Source organism: Centropristis striata, chromosome 5 (genome assembly GCF_030273125.1).
Source record: "Centropristis striata isolate RG_2023a ecotype Rhode Island chromosome 5, C.striata_1.0, whole genome shotgun sequence".
NCBI classification, from domain to species: domain Eukaryota; kingdom Metazoa; phylum Chordata; class Actinopteri; order Perciformes; family Serranidae; genus Centropristis; species Centropristis striata.
Window position 1 is genome coordinate 23,906,115 of NC_081521.1, and position 23,783 is coordinate 23,929,897.

The 23,783-nt window shown below is 38.6% G+C and overlaps 1 protein-coding gene across 5 annotated transcripts; it reads left to right on the top strand.

Annotated features, from left to right (window-relative positions):
• The first annotated feature begins 30 nt into the window (after nt 1–30).
• Nucleotides 31–23,718, top strand: sycp2 (synaptonemal complex protein 2). Of its 5 annotated transcripts, none has more exons than XM_059333404.1 (48): nt 31–641; nt 2,048–2,127; nt 2,243–2,383; nt 2,470–2,604; nt 2,693–2,797; nt 2,902–2,926; nt 3,145–3,230; nt 3,326–3,420; nt 3,524–3,558; nt 3,641–3,783; nt 3,886–3,938; nt 4,180–4,225; nt 4,447–4,551; nt 4,650–4,710; nt 5,116–5,264; nt 5,497–5,571; nt 5,862–5,948; nt 6,509–6,617; nt 6,819–6,976; nt 8,008–8,076; nt 8,471–8,531; nt 8,613–8,658; nt 8,807–8,886; nt 9,000–9,424; nt 9,520–9,647; nt 9,753–9,789; nt 9,877–9,941; nt 10,035–10,077; nt 10,170–10,213; nt 10,332–10,392; nt 10,632–10,797; nt 10,900–10,964; nt 11,063–11,248; nt 11,937–12,110; nt 12,999–13,172; nt 13,622–13,775; nt 14,336–14,631; nt 16,548–16,814; nt 16,925–16,976; nt 17,183–17,311; nt 17,543–17,716; nt 17,995–18,188; nt 18,500–18,594; nt 18,850–18,949; nt 20,005–20,063; nt 21,629–21,707; nt 22,024–22,080; nt 23,195–23,718. In XM_059333404.1, the coding sequence occupies exons 2-48, from the start codon at nt 2,104–2,106 to the stop codon at nt 23,249–23,251; spliced, it is 5,169 nt and encodes a 1,722-aa protein (XP_059189387.1). In that variant the 5' UTR covers nt 31–641; nt 2,048–2,103; the 3' UTR covers nt 23,252–23,718. The 5 variants fall into 5 exon arrangements, with proteins under 5 accessions (XP_059189387.1, XP_059189391.1, XP_059189389.1 ...); XM_059333408.1 differs by having other exon boundaries at nt 16,662–16,814; XM_059333406.1 differs by having other exon boundaries at nt 13,628–13,775.
• Nucleotides 23,719–23,783: the final 65 nt, after the last annotated feature.

The window sequence follows — 23,783 nt, forward strand, 5'->3', positions numbered from 1 at the left end:
TTCCACATAGTGTTCATGTTTTATTATTATTATTACTAGTGTAATGTTTTATGTTTTATTGAAAGCTAAGTCTGCCACCTCTCCTGGCTAAATTCTACCAGCTTGTATGACTCAAATGTGTTTCTTGTAGCTTTCTTTTATTCCTGAGATAGTTCAAAACATTATATACTACTGTAACAAGTATACTACTGTAACAAGTAACAAGTAGCTAATAAAGCTAACAAGCCCAGATCCAGGACTCATTAAAGCTCATGGGAAATGTAGTTTCATCAAAGTTAAAGTGGGGACTTGTTCTAAATGTAATATCCAGCACAGGAGTAGATGCCTGCTTAAGACAAAATATGGACAGAGACCCCGAAAGGCATGTTTCACCTTTCTCAATTTAACTGATAAACGACTCCCTTTCTGCGAAACCCCGGGGGCTTTTATTGCCAGTGAGCTTTGCAAAGTCGTGTGCGAGTGGCACCAAAGAAGAAGAACTCAAACTCGATGAGGACGAAATGCCGCGCGCATGCGCAATGAGTGAGAATAGGAATATGCTTCGCGCGTTTTGCACTCGACCTGTCAAAAATATTCTTCTCTTTATCCATCCATGGTCAAAAATAGGAATGGCATGTGTCCGGGCGATATTTGACATCACGGTAAGCAATCTTATAGGAATAATAAAATCAACGAGTTTAACGTAGTTTTTCAGTATCTACCTAAGGTTAACGTCGTTAGCTAGCGTCGCAGTAGGCACCGTGTCGTCAACAGTTAACATTAGCTTACATTAGCCAGTAATATCATCCTTAAACTTCCTTTGCTAGAAGGAGTTTAGCTTATGTCTAAACTCTGGTAACGTTACAACAATAAAGCAACATTTCCTAAAGTAGATAAATTATACGTTATTAGTGTTGACAGAACGCTGTGATAAGGTTAGTTTATTAACCGTTAGCGTTAGCCAGCCTACGTCAGTTAACTATATGTTCCAAAATAATCTGACTAACGTTGCGCAGAATGCTACTGAGCCAGAGTGCGGTTAACTGTTAGGTCAGTAGGCAACCTGAGGCTCCAGAGCCACATGTGGCTCTTCAGGCCATCTGCAGTGACTCCCTGTTGCTTTGACAATTTTTTTTATGGATTTTGTCCAAAATGTAATCCACATTGTTGTAGTGATTCATTCTTACATTCTCCAATTGTAAAAAATATATATATATATTTTAGTCGACTTAAATGTGCATCATAGCCTATGACCATCTGGCCCTTCTCCCTATCCTCAAAATTTTTGCCCAAAATAGCTACAACAGAAAAGACAGATTCGTTTACATCAGGGGTGTCAAACTCAAATTTGGCCCGCAGTGGCAATACCAAATTATTATATTATTGTACTATAAAAGGTGACCCGCCGGTATTATACGGCGCATTTACCGCTAATACTAGATTTATTATTGTTATTTTATTTTTAAATGTATTAACCTGTTGCAAAACTTTATTTTGATATTTAAATCAGAAGGATGCAAATAGAAAAGAGGCATACGATTTTTATTTAATAAATTAATGACATTGATGTGTTTTTTATTTGAAATTTGATTTTGCATGTCTGCTCTATTTAGTTATATATTGTATGTTTATAAGCATTGCTGGTTCCATATTTAATGTTAAAGCAAAACATGTTTGGTATATATTAAAAGGTTTATTTGTTCAATTTTGGCCCGCGATTTTATTCAAGTTTTAAATTTTGGCCCATTGTGTATTTGAGTTTGACACCCCTGGTTTACATGAACTGCCAGTGCTTCACGATGAGTGATTTGCTTGATTTGCATCGAGAAATTAGCCAATTACTTTCATTATAAGGCTCAAAGATGCGGCTCCAGAGGGATTTTTCTTTCTGGTTTTTTGGCCAAAAATGTCTCTTTTCATGGAAAAGGTTGCTGACCCCTGTGTTGGTTAATGTCAACTGCCAGTGGAGGTTTATAGACCGCCTAAGCAGGTCAACGTTAACCTTACAGTTACCTCAAGTTTATTGTTTGTAACGTTAGTACAGAATTGAATGTCTTTATCCTAACAGTCTTACTGAAGACACCAGAGATCAAACGGCCGTAAAGTTGTTCATCAGAAAGAAAAATGGCACCGGGACAAGACGCTCGGGTAGGAGTACAAACCTTTCACAAGCTTACAAACAGTCCTTTTGATAAACTTAACCTTATTTAAATGTTAAGTAGTGGTGAAAAAGTGAACTTTGATTAATCTTCTTCAAATCTAGTTGGAGAAAGTCATTGATGAGGTGTTAAAGATTGGGGATGTCCATAAACTGGAAGTATTCTTGCAAAGTGGCAAATATGAAGGAAGCCCCGTGAAATGTTCCCCACAGTTTCTCAACAAATTGGATAAGCTTGTCAGCAGGGTAAGATGTAGCCCAGCATACTTATTAATATGTGAGCTATGGTTGGTTATAGATTTACTGAAAGCATATCGATATTGTTTATGTAGAGTTTGGATAAAAAAACAGATACCAGGTCAGCCAGTTTGGGTTTCACTATCCTCCACAAGTGTGGGAAACACCTGAAACTGCCTGGTGGTTGTCAAGGGCTGTCAGGAATAATAAGTCAAGGCCTTCTCAAAAAGATAAGTATACTTCCAGAACATACAGAAACCCAGTGTTGTATAGGTAGATTCATTAACTCAGTTGTTGATTGAATCTGGTTTTGTGCACATGGTGCAATGGTTTGAGAAATGCAGGCAGCTATGGATCCAGTGTGGCCCACACTGGGATGAGACCATGTTCAACCTGTCTGAAGACTTCTTTGATGCTTTAATGGTGAGTTGATGTCTAAAATGAAAATATGTATTTTATTATAATTCAACATATTCTTTATGTTAGTGTCCATGATCTAATACAGTTTTATCTTCTATCTGTTATAGGTGGTTCATGACGCATGCAAAGAGGGTATGCTTGTACATTTCTTTATTTGTCCTCAGTATGTGTGTGTTTCATCTTCAATAAGAACAATATTCCACCTTGAATTGCTAAACGTTGAGAAACATAATAATGAGTATTTATCCTACAAACACAAACTTCTTAGGACATCAACTCACATGATGAATCTCAGTGTATAACAAAACATTTGTCTCTGCTCATAGTGTTTCTGTAACATGTTTTTGCAGGAACAAACACCGTCACAGAGTCCTTTCTGTATCCTGTTGGTCAGTTGGCAGTAGACCCTAGAGTCCACATCCTGATCCAAAAAGAGGTTTGAAATGGTTTTGAGACTACTTTTTTTGGAGTAGCATTACAAAGTAAGTAAGATGTTACTTATATAATAACTTGCTAACAATATTCTAACAGGCAGTCCGTAAATTTAACCTGATTCTGGACAAAATCCCAGTGGAGCTTAAGAAAGAGAGGAAGCTCCTAACATCACAGGAAGCTTCAGATATCATGTATGTCATGATATTTTTCTTAGTAAGGATCATTGTTCATAATTGTATACTATGTCACTATCCACATGCTCTTGAACCTTTGCTTGTTTTTACATCTCTATAGGATCAAGCTTGCTGGGCAGATATTGAAGGGTGGTGGTGAGTTATTTTTATCAATAGTTCCGTCTCTCTTCACTCAAAACCATGCAAAGAGAAAAATTTAACACATTTTTTTTGTCAGATTATGACTTGCAGACTGCCCTGATGGAGGCATTGTGCAGAATGGCCACTCCTAACCAGAGGAAGGAGCTGGCTGATCGCTGGTTCAGCATGGAGCATGTGGCCAGTGCCTTTGTTAGGATCCGTGATTCTGAGTTTGAGACGGTAAAAATGTATAAGTTCTCCAAGTACATTACATTTGCATCTGATTTGCATTTTGTAGGAGCTCAGCTACATATAATTTAATATAAATATGTCTGATTTCAGGATTGTCGCAAGTTTCTGAACTTGGTGAATGGGATGCAGGGAGACAAGAGAAGGTACACAAATACATCCATGCTGTCTAACACATGGTCCGGGGAAGGCCATTAGAGTTGCAACTAAAAAGAGGAATATTTTAGTTTAAATGTTATTTCAAACAAAGTGTTTTGGTCTTAGGTCTGCCTCTATCCAGCAATATGCATCCATAGAATAAAATATTGTGTAGTTCTGCAACAGCTTATTTCTAACAGTATCTTTACATAAAAATCTCCCTCCCTAAATGTCCCCTCTCTACTACAGAGTGTTTTCTTATCCTTGCTTGGAGGCCTATCTGGACAAGCATGAGGTCAGTATCTACAGGGTCAAAAGAAAAATGTCAAAAGGGACAAAGTAACAAACAGGTTTTGTCCGTCTCAAATTTGAGGCGATGATATAAAAAATATAAAGAAGCCTTTGCCTTCTTGGTACAATTAACTGTTCATTTAAGAAAGTTTGTATGTTAGGTGGAATGTCGTAATCTGTATTGTACTCCTAAGTGTATTACGAGATTTGTGGTTATGTTTTCAGCTACTGATGCCCGCTGATGAGAAGCTGGAACAATTTTGGATCGACTTTAACCTTGACAGCCACAGCATCTCCTTTTACTTCTCTTTGCCTGATGAAGATGCACAGGTAAAACACAATGAAAATTGACATTTATATAATCAATATTTATATTAACAGTAGATGTATTTCTATTAGAGCCTAAGAAATAATTGTTTCTTTTGTAGGAGGGCCAGTGGGAAACAATATGTATCAATGAAAATGAAGTCCAAAGCTACACTGTTACAGGTAATCAGCACAGAGTCCACTGCATTTGTATTATCTTGCTCAGCACTCTAGCTGCAAATTTTACCTAAACATTGTATTTGAATGTTATATATTGTGTTATGATATTCCACACATTCTCATATACCTGGATTGATTGAAAAATCACATTTGTCTCTGTTAAACCACCGTTTTATCTTGTATGAATCTTAAAATTGATGGATTTATGTGATTAAAGACATTTTTATACTCAGGACATAAGGATAACACATTATTCAAGAGCAATACATTTCAGGAAGATTACATTCCACTTTGATTTGCATGCGACAGGCCTTGTCTTTAAAGTATTTGTGTGTGTGTGTGTGTGTGTGTGTGTGTGTGTGAGCAAGCGTGTATGTGTAATTATAAAACAGTCTTGTTTATCTCCAGATGAGGGCAAGAGGAAAGTCTTGCGGTTAACGTTGTCAGAGGTGGTGATTGTGGGTGAGGCGGAAGGTTCGAGTCTCACCATCCACTTCAGCCCCTCCCTTGACATCCTGCAGGCTGCTCATACTGTCTATGGTCACAGCAAAGACAAAGTATGTCATGGTTTATTCCCTCCGCTCTTATTGACCGCAGTGTGAATAAGAATACTCTATTGTTTTTTTCTGGCATTAAAATCAGGGCTATTAAATGTTAGCAATACAATAATGACATTGAGAAGAACCTGGCAAACTGTGAAAAAATGTATTTTGAAACCACATTCTTGCCTTGGCTCTAGTCTAAAGTGCGTTCTGTCAGTTTGCATTAACAAGCATCTCTTCCTGTCAGGGCTTTGTTGGGAAGACAAGCACATCTGTTGTGAAGACTACAGTTCAAATTATAATGGAAAATAACAGCTCCCAGGTAAGGTGTGGTCATTGCAAATGCGAAAATGCATTTTTCTGAGATGCCTCAGGTGCCATTTTGATGGATTGGACAGGCACATTTTTGCGATTGGCTCACATTGTCAGATTACAAGGTGCCGGTGATATGGTTTTAGATAAAGAAAATGAATCGCTTACAAATTAGGTTCACAATAATGTGATATTGTTGCATCAGAAGTGCGTTTGAAATCGTAAAAAAGCACTGGAGGATGTGAATCAGCATGACAGCTTTGTTGCATTTGTGTGTTTGTACTATATCTCTCCATGTAGGTCGTTCCAGAGAGTCAGATGTCCATAAGTCAAAGTGAAGAAAATACTGCCCCCTACCCTTTACCTGCTGCAGCTGCACCTGTGCAGGTGAATATGTAGCAGTGAAGTTTAATTAACAACACATAGGTTTGTCATTTTGTCACTTGGTTACAGTAGTAATTAATATTAATTCAGTCTGCTGTTAACATATTTTTTTTCCTAATTACCCCAGTTATTTTGTCCAGTTATTTAAGTATTTGGTAAAAAAAAAAAATAATAATAATAATAATTTAGCTATTTCGTACATAGCACCACTATGATTTATGCCTACCAAAATTTCCAACAAGTAGATTGTTTGATGGAATGGATATTATGAGGGATAGTTAAAACGACTTTGAAATAAGATGAAACATAGATTTCCAACTTAAATACCTTAAAAATAGCAGGTAAGGCCAGTAGGGGGTGCAGAGAAGCTCAAGCTTTTTTCTGTCCTACTAAGGAATCATTGACTCTGCAGACACTGAATCCTTGTTAACTGTAGAATTTCTAAGTTTCTATTCTGTAGGTAATTATTAATAAGGTGTTATTACCTTCTGTATTGCATTTATATTGACCATCATCGGAGGCTACACAAAGGATTCACAAGCACATTCTGATTTTCGATCCAGATGGTGACCCCGTTCAAGACGAGAATTTCAGAGTCTACCACTTTCATCAGCGGCAGTGGAGGAGGAAGAGTGCACAGTGCCGGTTCCCTCTCTGCTGTAATGTCAACAAGTAGGTGTCACCCGAAATCGTCCAGAATAGCTGCTACACCAGTTGTGGTTAATTAGTTTCTATATTTTTATCTTCTTCGATGAATATAGGATTAACAGTTAGAAATTAATTATTTATTTGACAACGATGAATTTAAGCAAGGTGTGTCAATTTAGCTTTCAACTTTCTAACATTGTTCTCATCCTCTTCCTTCCTTTTTAGACACTTCAGCCAAGAGTAAAGGAAAGCCACCTCTGGAGATGGTTCGTTCGTGTGATAGGCAAGAGGAATTTTGCCTGGGAGAGCTGAGAACAACTGCTAAGAGCTGTAGTAATGGCACAACACCTAAAAGCACAGTAGCAGGTGGCATGACCAAGCAGGTATGACGTAGCCTGGCTAACGCCAGACTAATCACAAATGAGATTAGTCTGGACACCAGCAATTCATTTCTCCGTAGAGGAGGCGTGGTTTACGATCCTCCAGAGCCGTTTATTGGGCGCTACGAATGTCTATCAAAAGCATCTGTACGTAGCTCTTAGCCAATCGTATCAGTTATACCAGATGACGTATGTAGAGCGACAGAAATTGATGTTTACATAGCCAGACTAGCCCATCTCTACTTTGAGACTAAAATGCTCAATTCTGCTTCTGCAACGTTTTTCTGCAGCATGTTCTGGCTCTGGCTGCTCATAGTCTACCAGCAGTGTTGGTGTGTCTGTGTGTGTCTGTGAGAGAGTGTTGCTTGCTGCTCTGCTTCTCCAGTTCTCGATTTCTGCAAGATTATTCATTTTTACGCCTTATTTCCCCCTCATGTTATTCGGCCACACACATCCACTGATTTTATGGGCAATAGACGAGCTGCTGCGGGTCTCTCGGTGGCTCCGCTGGCTCCCGGCTCGTATCGAGATCACTGGCCTTACAGCTGTGAGCAGTAGTGGGGCTAGTTGGTAGATTAGGGTTTTGCCAAATCCTGTCAGAAGCAAGGCTAAAACATCCTTTTTCGTGGTGAAACAGGAGTGTAAAGTCAAACGTTGTTCTTCTTTTAAAATCAACTTTCGCTCTAAACTATTTAAAACGACGTCTACAGCTAGATCAAAAGAGAGTTTCACGTCTGCTGCAGCCATGTTGGATCCGTAAGAAAACTACAAGCTTCCATCTGTCGAGTAGTATGTGTCATCGTCTTGCCGTCCCTCCCCGTTCTGTGATTGGATCCCTAAAACAGGGCTAAGAAACGGCCTTAGTTGCCAGACCGCTTGCAGGTTCGAAATCAAATCGAGCGTGCAAGGCAGTATGGGTATACCCAGGCTACGTATGACGCAATACGGAATACTCAATTTAAGCTCAGCATTCCCATAATGACATCAAAGCATGCGAAATATGATTTTGTTTAATTTTATTGTGTCTGTCTCAGAGTTCTACATCTCTACAGAGCAAGGCTTCCAAACTGCCTGATAAGAGTAAGATTGACAAACAAAAAAAGGTATAGTTACCAAATTAATTATTTTTATGAGCAAAGTCACGCTAGAATATGTTGTCTTACATTTGCACAATCCCTCTGAACTGTTTTCACCATACACGTACTGTGTGAGGGTATGATATGATTGAATTATGAACACAGTAATATAACTTTGAATCATCTTAGTGATTAGGATCAAATCTGATAACCCCAGGCCCAAATAATGTTTGAGGCTATAGATCCCAACCAAAGACTGGTCTCTTGTAGCTGACTGGTGCTAAATATATTAAGATTAAGATTCCCTTATTAGTCCCACAATGGGGAAATTCAAACTCTGCATTTAACCCATCATTTTTGACACACCAATTTATATTTGTTGTAATATATATAGCGTTTGCTGTCTTTGCTTGTCCCACAGGGCACAGCAGTGGCAAAAACAGGTTTTGTTCCAACTGGACAGGGAGGAGAACAGTCTCTGGGTATTATATAACTACAATAACTTTGAATTTAGCTCCGCTAGAAACTCCGCTTGAACACACCACTGATCTTTTTACTTACAGAGCCTACTTTTGTGCCTGATACCCAACCCAGAACTGGAGGAAACATGTAAGCACTGTGAAGGACCTCCACATTGTTTGCAAATCTACTCCCATCAGATTAGCCAGTGTTCTGATTGGTAATGTTGTGTGTGTTTGTGTTTATACAGTATATGTATAGAGATTGCATATGTTAACATTTCCTAATCAAATTGCAGAACTTTGAACTGGAGCAAACTGTCAGTTTCTGAAATGCTTATGATGCCTACACAGAAAATCAATTCTCTGTCAAGACCTGGTAAGCAAATAAGTTATCAGGTCTTTAGTATCTGAAAGAACATCACTAAATGTTTTGTATAATAAAAGCTAGTAACAAAAATTCAACCTTTATTAAATTCTTTTGCTCTTTAGAGTTCTGTTCAAGTTTGGCCCAACAACAGGAGCAACCATCCTCAGCCCAGAGATCGTCAAGTTCAGTCAGCCAAAAGCAACTTCATATAGAACTCACCCAGCGCCTGCAGCAGGTCCTCAATGAGAGGAACCAAGATCCTGCACCTCTGCAGCCATCTGAACCCCAGATAAAAATGTCTGTCAGCAAAGACTCTAAAGGCAAAAGCTCTGTGGATCGTAGTGCTTCAACACTGTGTACTCCCAAAGTACAGCAGACCCAGAGAAATGGCCAGGCCAAAGGCAAAAGAAAAAGCCAAATGTCAGCAGGGGCAGATGCTGCTCCAATAAAAGCTCCAGCCAAGGCCTCCACGACCAAAGCCCTGCAGAAGAAAACACAACTTAATGTTATAGGTGACAATAACAGGGCCCTTTCAAGCAAACAGAAGGTAAGAATTCTGTAAGCTTTAAGCATCTCACTGTAGGTTGTAGAAGATCAGAAATGTTGTATATTGTGGTTCTCACACCCACTGTCTTTATGCAGAGAGATACAGAGGTTGCAGGCAGCATGGTGAAGCTCATCTCTAGCCGTTATGAGATGAACACCCAGCCTACAGTGAAACATACCGCAAAAATGATCCCTAAGAGCTGCATCCCTCCTCTTGTCAACAGGTATGAACATCTATGATAATAGGGCTACAGTATGTTGTGCCGTAGTAAATCAACAAATGTTATTGCTAGCATAACTGTGCCTTATTGAGCGTGTTTTTGTAACAGGCCTGTCTTTAATATGAGCTGGTTCTCAACTTATCAAGTAGGTGATCATTACCTATTCATGATGAGGAGTAAAACAAAATTAAGACTTGATTTACTTGATTAACATGATCTTTATTTACTATAGAGAGATGTATCTGGAGCCATAGTTAAATCCCACAGCAAAACCGCAACAAACTCTACTAGGCAGAGGTACGTGATTCAGTTAAAATATTACGTTTTATGCAGCATGTAGATGTTTGCATTTTAGGGTGTATTTAACTAATTTCTTTCTCTGTTTTACAGAAAAGATGTTTATGCATTTAACACTGATGAGCCATATGCTGGGGTAAGTATTACTAATTTATTTAATACCTTGTCATCTAAATGTATTATTGGTATGCCACTGTTGTATTTAAAGTGAGTTTTATTTTTCTTAAGGGAAAGAACAAAACACTTAATAACACTTCAACAATATCAAGCAGGTAGGTCTCACATTTGAGAATGGCCTTTTGAAAAATGCAATCTTTGAAAAGGTTGCATTTTGTTAAAAGTTTGTATTGAAAATTGTCTGATTTTTATATTCCGCATATTGTTTGACAGTGGCACCCATGACTCCTCAGGATTCTTCAGCACAAACAAGAAAGGACCACCTGTGACAAAAGTATGCTTTCTTTGTATTCTTGTGTTTTATCATGATTATAAAGCTCTTGTCAGGAAACAAATGAGGAAATCCCACTTAAAAAGTTATGGCTTACACATACATTAGGGTATAAATTATGCAGCAATAACATAATCAAAATACAACATGTTCCATACAATAAACCATCCCACTCTCTGTCTCTCTCTGTCTCTTTCAATGTATCTTTTCTTCCCTGTCTTCCACTACCTTGTTTGTTGCAGGACAAGCGGCATGTGAGGAAGCATCTGTTCAGTGACACAGATGCAGACTGTGGCATGACAGATGTCAGCTGGCTGAGGGAATCAAGCAGGAAACCCAAACCCAGAGTTACCACATACTCCAGACAGGCGCCTGTCAAGCCTAAAGCTCTGTCACCTCATACTTCATGTAGGCTGCTCACAATCTGGAATTCATCACATTGACTGTTGATACATGATTGTGTTGAAACATTAGTATTTCCATTACCAAATGTGCTTTATTTCATTACAGATGAATCTCCAGATTTACCCCCAAACACTCAAAAACCAGTAAAACACAATGACAAGCTCAGTAAGGTATGGGCGTTTTTTTTTTGTTTCATTGTAAACCATGCGCATTAAGCCTTTGATGCACTATCCCAGTCAGCCACAGTGTGTCATTGTTGTTTAATCAGAAGAAGCCTGAATTGAAGGGGAGAGCGGAGCAGCCAAACAAGACTGTGAATCCAGCAGCAGCACCCAGCAGACCACATGCAGCAGGCAGGAGGCTCCGGAGAACTGCAGCCACCTGTACCAAGAGTTACAGGGAGCCAGACACTGATGACAGCCAGTCAGAGTCAGAGAAGTCTCCTGTTCCCAAGGCAAAATAATTCCCAATATCTTATGTCACTTTCTCTTCTAGATATTGCTGTTATTATAGCTATTATTTAAGTAGTCTTGCAGAACAGTGTGATCAAAGTCTGCATGACACTGGAGCAGACATCTAAAATCCAATTAGCACAAAAATGATGGTACCATCTATCTATCATCTACAGTCAAAGGTATTATATTCCCTGCATTGCAGTTGCATGACAGGGAGTACTGTACAAACATGGTGTCAAGAAAGAAAATACATCATGGTTCCAAACATCCTATTAAATAATGAAACACCTTGTTTTCATACAGTGCTACTCCTCACACTAATATACACATACAATCCTGATCTCTCATTCTCTTGCACACAAAGTGCAATGCTCAGCGAAAATGCCAAGCCAATTCTTTCAGTATTTTATTAAAGTTCTAAATGTTTTTTTCCTGAGCAAGCGTAATATGTGTTTGAAAGAAAAATACTTGAAATGCTGAGTGTTTTTCAGTTAAGTGTGATGCATCAAAATTTTGTTCGGGTAGATTCCACAGTCCAAGTACACAAGCAAAAAAAAACTTGTGGGAGCATGCACAGTTGACGATGTCTTGCACAGAAATTCTATGTGATATTAAAATAACTACAGTTAAATATAGTGCTGTCGCAAATAAACTAAAATTCTTCTGTCTTTGTCCACATCACAATAGAACTCCTCCACCAATCATCTGGAGAATGCTGACAAAGCCCACAAGGCTGCTCAAGTGACAAAGAAAAAGGCTGCCAGCAAACATGTAACTAAAATCTCGACAAAGCTAGAGAGCGACCGTCAAAGCAGCCAGTCAGAGTCGGATTCAGGGCCCGAACAGCCAGCTACTTCCAAGGTCATTGAGTTATGTCTCATGTTATTGATATCAAGTGATTATCTGTTCTGGACACCACAAAGAATCTGTTAGTCTAAATTTATATGAAAACATCCATTTCACCACAAACTAACTCTTTATTTTATGTGACTAATTGACTATCTAGTGTGAGGGCATGTATTAGATAGCATCTATCAAACTTTTCAGACACTCAAATTTCAGAACTCACTGTGAACTATGTATTCTGAATTAATGCAGTTGTTAAAGCTGTTATTTTTTTTTAAACAAAATTACATTGGCAAGATAACAACAAGGAGTGGAAACCAAATTGTTGTTTTTTAAGACAATGACCAAGAAAAGTTCAGCCACTGGCAACTTTTCTCACCTGTAATACTTTCTAACAGTCCACACAAATCTTCTTACTCTACTTTTACTGAGAATACACAAATCAAATTAACATCCCAGCTGCATTAATTTGTGATGCACTAGTGATTTACTTTATACTGTTGTTTACTATTTATTGTTATTTTGCTATCCGCTTTGCTGCTGTAACTCTGGAAACTCCCCAATTGTGGGACTAATAAAGGAAATTTTAATCTTAATCTTAATTTTATACTGGAAATTAAATTCCTGTTTATATTTTGACAGATTTGTTGCTGAATTTAAAATGTTTACATTTAATTGGTGATTCTAGTTAATTTAGGAATTTTATCAAGATAATTTATTATTTTAATTATTCCACCCAGTAAGGCAAAGAGCTTATTATTGACACACATAAAGCACTGGTATTGGAATGGTACTCAGTATCAGCTGAAACCCAAAACCTAGGTATTGGTACTAGGACTGATTATGTTGGATCTGTACATACCCAATGTTACCTTTAATCATAAGCGTGTCATTACATTTCAGGTTGTCTGCCAACAGAATTATTTTGGAGGCCAGAAGGGGAGAAGTGAGAAGACCCGTGTAGACGTTCCAGTGGTAGAGAAAAGAAAGAAAACCTCCACTGAGAAATCCACAGATACATACAGGAGTCTGGACTGCAACAACCAGTCAGATCTGAAAAAGCCATCTGGTCTGAAGGTGGGAGCCCAGCCCTCTATTTATAGGTCATTCCAGCTTACCTTCTGAAAAGTAATAGTTTGTGTTAATTAAGCACAAGTGATGTTTTTTTTATTGTGAAGATTGACTGCTAATAGTTATGAGTAGTTACATTCTACAAATAGAAATATATATATATATATATATAAAAGAACATCCAAAAAAAATGCTAGCCAGTGCAAAATGTTATAGCATTTATGAATGCCAGGTAGAAACATAAGAAACATTCAAAAGCTGATGTATACATATCTACATACATAACACCTTAACATCAAAGTCACTGAAAAAAATACAAATCTAAATATCATGTTACTTTCTAGCTGTTTAAGCTGGGGATGATCCTTGAATTTGAACATTCGCATTGTGGTGGAGAATGGCTTTTTGAAATACTTTTTAAACATAATATATAACTGAAACACTTTGCCTTTCAGCAACAGAGGCCTGAGAACATTATTCCAAAACCTTCAAAGTTAAATAAGAAAGATGTGATCCCTGCCAAAGAACAGACAAATGGATTGAAGGATTCCTGGGCTGCCCGCGAGACCTCTTTCTGTCGGTCCCCTCCTTTCATCGAGAGGATGAGATGTAAGACTTTGGAGAGCCATACATCAACAGTTAGATTTCCTTTGACATCATTTAATGTCTATTATATGTTTCATAGTGGGTCAGATGGTTCAGTTAAGTTAAGTTAACTCCACCACATTTGCCCCAAGAAGTACTTAAGACACTTTTGACACTTTAAAACTTGTTATTCGTCATTGAAAAGATTGTATAGCAGGATAATGTTCAGTTCTCACTTGGTGTCTTGACACTGCATATTTATTTAACTAGCTCACGAATAAATGAAGCCACCTGTCTTTATTCAGACTGATAGGGGGCCTGACTTCATCTTAGTCAAGTCCTCATGTGGTTGTTAAAGTGTAACACAACAAGCCTGTATTCATCTAGCTTTGCACTATGTTGATTTTCACTCTCACCTTTTATGTGTTAAGTTTTAAAACTGTTACATAAATGAACCAATTGCTCTCCAACCTCTTAGCTGTAAATTGATATGTAGAAAGGCATGTATATATTGACCTTCTACTCTCTGGCCAAGTTCTGAGGCCAGCTGCTTCAACATCTGTGCTTATTTTGGACCCTCACAGCTGCTGAGAGGTCAGCCCCAACCTTGGGTTTGACCTGCTCCCCTCTCCTCAGCCCGCGGGGATCCCCACTCCCTGCCTCCCCCAGCCCTCCCTGCAAGGACACCCCCTCGCCAATCCTGCTGCTACCCAAACCTTGTTCTACAGTCAGCAGTAAAGGACACCTCAGGCCCTCCTCTTTCTACAGTGCAGAGAAGAAGCGCAACTCAGCCAAGAATTTCTCTCCCTCTCTCCCTTCACTGACCCCCATATGTCGAACCCCTGCACCCAGTGCTCCCACTGGAAAAAGTGCATTGGAGGTAACATCACCTCTCTGACACTTTATGTAGATCTTATGGTCATATGTGGATTCTGTGTTAAAGGTTACAATCACATTAAAGGAATGGTTCGGAATTTTGGACATAGGACCTCATTTCCAACTTAGCCGGTGTGATATAGGTTGGTGGAGACCGTTTTCAGCACATTTTATGCAGTCCTTATAGTTGCACAAGTCACTGTTGCTAAACTGGTGTTGAGCTAGCGCACGTCAATAGTAACATCCAGCCTGTCACTAAAACAGCTTTACTTGCTCCGCAGAACACCCGAGACAAATGCATTATAACGTCGGACTATCGATGTACATGTCTGTGTTGATAGAATAATTTTAGAAATTAAACCAACCTTGCATTTTCAATGTTAAAACATTTTGAGGGACTAGTTTCTCAGCAGCAGCGGAATTTTACTTTGTGGGTTAGTAGTAGTGCGTCAAAACGAAACCAGAAGAGCCCTCCAGTCAGATTGTCAGCAAAACCGAAACCGTCTTCCACTGTAGCCTCACTAGCCTGGAGATAATATCACTCCGCCGCTGCCGTAGCCTAAGCAACAACAGGGAACAAAGTATAAGCTATTCCAATGCTATGCAAGGTTGGTTTAATTTCTAAAATTATTCTATCAACACAGACATGTACATCGATAGTCCGACGTTATAATGCATTTGTCTCGGGTGTTCTGCGGAGCAGGTAAAGCTGTTTTTAGTGGCTGGATGTTACTATTCTCGTGCGCTAGCTCAACACCAGTTTAGCAACAGTGACTTGTGCAACTATAAGGACTGCATAAAATGTGCTGAAAACGGTCTCCACCGACCTATATTACACCGGCTAAGTTGCAAATGAGGTCCTATGTCCAAAATTCCGAACTATTCCTTTAAGAGCTTTTTAGTCCAGCATTATGCCACATACTCCCTTTCACCCCAAATATATTCATGGTCACCCATAAAGTTGGAATTATTTTTGTTTTTCAGACACAATCCTCTGTTCATTTTTGGTTTCATTTTCATTGTGATATGTTTGGAAGAGATTGATTAATGAAGTTTTGAGAAGATATACACTTTATCTATCAATAACTCCCATTGTCACAATTATTTCATGGATATAGATAAAAAAAATAATTTATTCCAACTTTATGGATGACCGTATATATCTTGGCATTGTAGCCTACATTATGTTATATTTGTCTATTTTAACTTGGCCTCATTATCTTAACGATGGAGTTCCTTGGTATTTAACATCTTAGAGTGATTCACACACCTTTACACTACATGGAAGTTATTGACGTCATTCGACAATCACGTGAGAATCACGCGTAAAGGAGGCGTGAATTATTAGACGACTAAAGGCCTTCATAAACAGTAACCTAGAATTTAAGGATTGCTGGTTGAAATTCCCAGGCAAGCTGAGAAAACGTGAGCAGAGAAAGTAAAGAAGTGATACTTTGTCTTTGATGTTGGCTCTTGTAGAAGTTTGGTTACACTGGATGTCAAACTGCCCAGCCTCAACTGCTTACTGTTAACCACAACAGCAGAGGACTGAGGTCTTACTAAGCCAAGCCAAGATAATTATGTGTTACCGTGTGTCTGAAGCAGCCATGTGAGAAATTCAACTTTCCCAGATAAATACATCATGTAATTATATACTGGATGTAGAAATTGCACATGATGATCTAAATGATTAAGTCGCATGATTGAAATGACCTATTTAACTCCAGACAGAGCAGATAATAGTGCTGCAACACTTCATCTGTGTCTCCTACTGCATGGTTGAAAATGTCCATCATTTTACTGTCCCCAATCCATGACAGACATGGTGATTAGATAACCACTAAATGACTGGCCATCTTTTTTAGTCCGTCATTTTCTCATCACTTTCTTTCCCCTCTACATTCTTTTATTTGTTTCCAGACAAGTCCAGTTCAGCTGCAGCTAACCTCAGCAGCTCAGTCTCCTTTGTCTCTGTCCACCCGGCCCCTTTTTACATCTACACTCCTCAATCCATCCGTGCCCTCTCCTCCTCAGTCTCCATTACCAGAAGACATTGTCAATCATGGGAGCCATTTTTACAGTAAAGTGTCTTCAGTATCCTGGGTTTCACTGAGCCAGTCCTCAGTAATCAGTAATAGAGTTGGGGACAGCCCCACTGCTGCCCTGGCTGTGTCTCTGAAAAAAGAGGTAAGGCTTTACCACACTTAGTTTTATGATTGACCGATTAAACCACTGAGTTTCGTAGATTTTTGATGAGCTGTAACAAACGACTAATGCGTTACTGTCTATCCTGACAGAAAACTCCGTCTTCAGAACAAGACATAAAGTCTGATCAGCTTCTTATCTCAGGTAAAAGATCTTTTGTGTTCAACTTGGTCTTTGGCAAATGGATCAATGGATTTCCCAGTTGTTACAGTCCAACCTTGTACTGATAATTTAATCAGTCATTATGAGCAGGCCTTATCTTCAGTTACTGCTCTGTTTTAAAGGAAAGCCCTGTGTCAAGAAACAGTTGTGTACTGTTTCTGTGTAAGTACTGTTGGTTCTTGTCACAGGACCCAGTCGCAAGCGCCACATCTCCTCATTCAGTGATTCAGAGGAAGATGAGAAGGAAGAGAGGAAGAAATGCAAGATGAGAGGGCAACGGTCCCCTCGGATGAAACCAAGGAAGCTGTTCAAGTCCTGTAAGTTCAGCGAAAGGAGTGGTCAGTTCAGTCGGGAATAAAAAAAAATGTCAAATGTCCTCGTACAATAACATCTGTTGAAAAATCTGTGCCACTCTTGCAGATCATAAGTTACTTATCAATTCAATACAAAATTCAATACAATTCACACAATTGAGTGAGCACATTCATTGTTTTTATCTCTAAATGACTTCCATGTGGGGTATTAGACATATTTCCTTATTGTTCCAGCAACCAAACCTCATGGTCAGGCCGAGAGCTGTGGAGAGCAAAGCAGTTTAGAAGAAGAGGAAATCAAGGAAAGCAGGGCAAAGGACAGAAGTTTAAAAGTTAAAAAGAAAGGGATAACAGGAGGATATCAGAATATCAAGAATAAGACTTTAAAAGATGCACCTCGTGCCACAGGTACTCTTTTCCCCAGTTTTTACTAGACATTAGAATCCTACTTTGCAGTTGTTTTCTGGCATTCACTTTTTATTTTGATTGTACTTAGAACTGTATGCCAACAGTGAAACATTTCTTGTAGAACCACCAAAACAAGTTTTTATGATTATTTTCTCACAACTCCTTGGTTTTCAAGGCCTTCTTTTTTTTTTACATTATACTCAACTTTTATAATTTAAATAAGTCATCATAAGTTTTTAATCTTCTAACAAAGCATCGGGTCTGTCTGTTACTCTCAGTTGTTAAGGTGTCTGCTGCGCGTGAGGTGAGTTGCGTGGCATCTTCTTCCAACACAATGAGCTCCAGTCACTGGGAGGCTGAAGTAGAGGATGAGGACATGGATGCGGATGAGGATTTCAGGTTGCCAAAACTTGCTGTGAACCCGAATAATCTGTGCCAGCAATTCAGCTCTGAGCTGAAAAAGAAGTTCCAGGTTGGACACAGATACACACACACACAATGAAACACATCTAAATACTCAACAGGCAACAATAATTTGATGCAGTAACTGCATAACTGACACTCTGCATTATATAATTTGTTTTTTAGGAATTATAAAAGGCACTGACTGAAAAAAAATATGTGTTTGTGTGGTGACCATAACCTTTTTAGACTTCATAAATTTAAATTCTCTTTAGCACTTTTTGTCTTAAATCTGTTCTGTTTTCATAATCCTGAACCTCTGAAATGATGTTTAATGATGGCTTAGCAGAACAAGTATATACCAAATGTCTCTCTATGCAGAACCGTTCTAATATGGTGGAAGTCTACAACAAGCAGACTTTGAAGACCATGCAGCAACATGTCTCCTCCCTCAACAAGCAGGTTATGAAACACAGGTCGGTTAGAATTAAGTTACAGTTGAAAAGATAACATTTCCATCCGCTGATCATATTGGCTAATATTTTACAAAATAAATATGCACATTTGATGTTTTTTTACATTAAGATAAAGCTTTATTTAGAGAAAACAACTGTGCAGTCAGCAGTCAAGATTAATTTACCAGACTAATATTTAGTTTATTCTTTTAGTACTTAAGCACTTTGTGTGCACTGACTGACTCTGCAATGGTAAATTCTCTCTCCTCTGTACAGGACTCAGAGACTTGAACAGGTTCAGAAGGTCCTCCTCGAAGAGACTCGCAAACTGGAGCAGAATGACGCTGTGCTGAAAAACATGGAGAAGGACATGACCGTATGTCTCCCTCTTACTCTACTCCAGTGTTCTCTCTCAAGAAGATCCCCACCACACAGCACTCTGTTAAAAACGGAAACTGCATCTTCACGGTTACGAGAACCTACCCAGTGATGAGATCATCACCATTGTCGTCCCAATTTTTTTTTGTACTGCCAATTTCCTGTTATTCTAGTGCGCAATGCATTTGAAATCAGAACTGACACACATATCCACAGTCAGGAAGCCTCTGATTGGTGTACAGGTTGAACCCAAGGCATCAAGGGGATTGTTAATGGACAACTAAAAACAACAAAGTACAGTTTTCAACACGGAAAAAATTGATAAATATGAGACTCAGTATTTGATTTATCATTATGAATTTATTTAAAGTCCCTAAATACAAGGCTGCGTTAAAGCTACTGAACGGGATAGGATCGTACCACAGCCTTCCTTGGAATGGCACACCCCCTTAACTTTTCTAGCAGTTAACAACAGACGAGATTAGTTTTTGAGAAGCTGCAGTATAGGACTTTCACCTCACAGCAAGAGGGTTGCAGGTTTGAATGCGGTTTGCAGCTCTTCTGTGTGGAGTTTGCATGTTTTCCCCGTGTCAGCGTTCTTGCGCTTCCTCCCACTGTCCAAAGTAGCTTAGGTTTAATTGGTGTCTCTAAATTAGAAGTGTAAATGAGAGCATGAATGGTTGTCTGTCTCTGTGTCAGCTATGTCAGCCTGGATCGGCTCGGATAAGCGGTTAAAGATGATGAATGAATTAATGAAGTTGCAGTGTTTATTAAGTGACACACTTTAACCTGTATTGTACTACTGCCATACTAAAAACTTACTGTTAAACTTTTCCTGTACGCCACCTGTATTCACTGAGGACATCACTTTCTGCTTCCCACACTCCATGACTCAACTAGGGCGAGCCTTGGCACATGGGGCAACATTGCTTTTTCACTGCATTGATAAAAAAAATCCATATCATCACAGCCCTAATTGCCAATAAATCTGATGTGTTCTTGATGTTTATTTGACCATTTTCTGATCAGCATTTGGTCTCTGTTCTTTCACAGATGTTCTGGAAAAAGCAGAGCGTGGCTTTCCATTCTTACCACGAGCAAGAAACCATGAGGTGAAATTAAGGCCTGTGTGTGTTTTTGTGTAAGCACTGAAAGAGCCATATTGTTAGTTTCGTGCTGTATTCTTGCCACACTCTGATCAATCCACTTCCCACAGGCTTATACCCAAATACCCTGTAAAAGGTTGAATGACACACTTGTTTCCTCAGTGGAACACAGATTAAAAAGCTTGACAAGCTTGGAAAATAAGTTCTTCCTTAGGCTAATCATCATAAGCTTGATATGCACCCTCAGCTATTTTGGGGTTAGAAGTGTTTCTTCATATGACTAAGCTGTGTTCACTGATGTTTATTTTTTAAGCTTTTTCCTACCATTATCCAGTCAGGCACTGCTGACCTGATGCCAAAGGCCATCTTGTTGTCATTGTAGCTTGAATGGTCACAAAGTACTTGGTTTTTGTGTTTAAAAAGAGCATCCAACTTTCAAAAAAGCAAATAATTCCTCTCTCTGAATTTGCTCAAAATAATCAGTTTTTCAGTTGACCCAATTCACTCTGTCCATATAAGTATCTTAGTTCCTTCTGCTGAAGTGCGCCAAGTGTCTTATCTTACTGGTTTGTGATTCAGAGAAGTGATAGTGTTAAGTGGGTGAGCTGCTACTTTTTGGCCACTAACATTAATACCCAAAATATTTTTTTAGTCTTGATCAGATCCATGCTTTCTCACATTTGTAGACTTCGTCATAGGCTATCTGCCTTTCCATACAAGGAAAGAATTGAGATTAATAGTGAATTACTGAAATTCATTAAAGTGGGCCAGTGGTAAATGTTCTAATTGTTGGTACATATCATGAAAAACATAAAAAGTATATTGAATACATCTTCAGACCATTTTGAATTTCAGAGAACTGTAATTGTGTCAAGTAAACCAGAAATAATTTTCCACACCAAGGGTACTGTTCAACCCTCAAACCTCACTTAAATAAGCTGCTCTGTTCATTTTAATATCTGTATTTTAACCCTTCAGATGTTGCCAGTTTGCTTACATAATTCTGAACTTTATCATGGAAATGTTTTTTATTATTTTGATATATTAATGATAAGGGGAAATTGATCTTTTGTCATGGTATATGTCAATGATTAGCACCATTGATTTTGATACATTGCATTAAGCACTTCAGGGTTCCATAATACAGCATTATTAGCCGAGTTAAATCCAGGAAATTAACATGTACAGTATTTGCCCCATAGGGTATATGTGAGGAAGTGGCTCAATCCAGTGGAAAATGGTAAAAAACTAAACAAAAACAACAAAAACTATTAATTACAACTGCAAACAATAATCCAATCCAATAATCCTTCTGTATAATTAAAGCTTGAGGTTGAACTTCCTAAAACTCTGAAAGTAAGAAATAACAGTCAATTTAAAAAGCCAAAAAGCTCCCTAGTGAGGCAGAAGGGTTAAGAAATATTGTCTTTAATGTTATTCAGTGTTTCCCCTGTTCTCCTTCAACCTGCAGTCTGTTTACTTTTTTCCTGTACCTTGAGCTTGTGTGTTCTCCGTCCTTCTTTGGCTGTCCTTCATTTGGTTGTGTGCCTGTCTGTGTCCATTCCTTCCAGCAATGAGGCCCTGAAGAAAGCCCTCCAGAGCAACGTGTGTCACAGCCTGGAGTATGAGGAGAGAATATTCATATCCCAGGTGTGATCCTCAGGCCTTAACTTCACAGCTGACGTCTAATATGTGCTCCATTGTGTTGCCCAAGTGTTAAACATCTAATTAGCTGTGTAAATCCAGAGCTCTGGTGGCTTTAAATTAAGGATTTTAATTCACAGTTCACCCATTTTTTAAATAGAGTGTAACATCTGCCTGTCATCCTGACTCTCCAGTAATATTTTTTTTGCTGAGTGGCCTATTCTGCTTATCTCATTGTCTCACGTGTCAACTCGTCCCCTGCTTGTCCTGACTGTATCATATTCTATGTTTCACACCCTGCTGCTCCGCTTGCTGCTCTCAGATGTGCCTGATAAGAAACGACATGAAGTCAATTCAGGACAGACTCCTCAGTCAGATGGTGAGTAGACATGACACAGACAATCCTTCTGCATGGATTAGACCAGGCCCTGTACTATGAAGTTGCTTCCATTATCTGGCTTCAATTTACCCAACAATCAGGCTAAGCAGTACAAGACGCTGGTAATGAACTTTTTAAGTTGGCACAAGTAGATCTGATTATAAATAGATTTGGGTATTCCACTAAATACATGTGTTGCTTGGATGTGTTTCTTATAGCGTGTATGACAAGTTTAGCTTTATCCTTTGAGCTGCAACACCAGTGGTATGAAATCGAATGAAAAAATAAATCTAAAAACACAAGTCAAAGCAGTAATGATACTTACTTTCATATCTTAATATCGTACAAGTACAACAAGCACAATACTTTAGTGCAGTTCAGTCTCTGTTGTAGGATCATATCAGTATAAAAACTCAGTGAAATGGCTTCGACGTTTATACAGTCGACTACTCAGTCCAGCTGACCAGAATCTATATTATTATTAATTTCCCAAATGATTGATCAGAAGGTGGTGCTTTTGTCTGTGTTGATCTTTAATCTTGAACATAACCTGCTCCAAGCAGGGCAGGTGTTGAACATACCTCACTAACCAAAAATTCTGCTTCGTAGTACAGGACCAGGAACACTATCCTTCACTGCGTTTGAAAGTCTGTATATAAAATCCTCAAAAAAAAGTTTGGAAACATTAATGTGGCTGCATATGGATCTCCCACACGCTACTGAGGTCCCTGACAGTGTAAAATGGTCAATATGTGTTGTTTTTTCCTTATTACTGTGGCAAGAGTGCAACCATCCAAACCACCAAGCAACTCAAAACAAGAGTGAATACCAAAAGGAGAATATTGCAGGGGACTACCCACCCATTCAGGTGTGGTGCTCATTCCACAGAAGCACGATCCTTAAAAGTTGTACCTTGTCATAAAGGCAACTAATCAGACTATCCAACAATATTTAATACAACACCAATTAGTATTATTAAAGGGGAGAAGTAATTGACCGAAATAATGTTTCCAAACCTTTTCTTTGAGGAGTTTATAACACAGTCTTGATGTTGAGAGATTTTAACTGAAGTATCTTTCCTGATTGTTTCTTTGTGCTTGTGTAACTTTTGTAGCAAGAGGGAGAGATCCAGAGTGTGAAGAGAAGCCTGCATGCTTTGTTTTTCCCCTGACGGAGCAAAGATTTGAGCTGAACAAAGTCCTGCCAAAGGTCTCAACACTATAAACAAGGTTGTGTATTTCATGACAGCACGTGATACACTGCGCTGTGTACTTGAGCTGTGCTGGTTTCATTTCAAAGTGTTTGCCTGATGTGTTGATTTTCCCAGGCTCTGCTTTTATTGTATGTGGACATGTTTGGTTTATTTTGACTGGATGTGTTGTTGCGATATGTTTTTTTGTTGTTCTGATATATATTTTTTTGATGAAATTTATGAATTCCAATATTTAAAGTGTTCTTTGAAAGTAAATACAGGTAATAAGCTTTTTGGCTATTTTTAATACAAATTCCTGATTTATGTATGTAGGTAAGTTAAGTGTTGAAAAATGAAAAACTAAATACTTGTGTTGAAATCATCAATTGTTTTTAAATATCTCTTCAACGTGATTCTTCACTGAAAATAAAACAGTTCAAAAACGAGATAAGCCATTCTTAAAAAAGACCTTGTATTTTGAAGACAAGTAGTGCTTACAAAGTTATTTCTC

Coding starts and splice junctions, on each gene's coding strand:
- sycp2 (XM_059333404.1), top strand. CDS start 2,104: ATGGCACCGGGACAAGACGCTCGG. Junction 6,977..8,007: donor CAGGTGGCATGACCAAGCAG/GTATGACGTAGC, acceptor TGTCTGTCTCAG/AGTTCTACATCTCTACAGAG. Junction 10,393..10,631: donor AAGGACCACCTGTGACAAAA/GTATGCTTTCTT, acceptor TGTTTGTTGCAG/GACAAGCGGCATGTGAGGAA.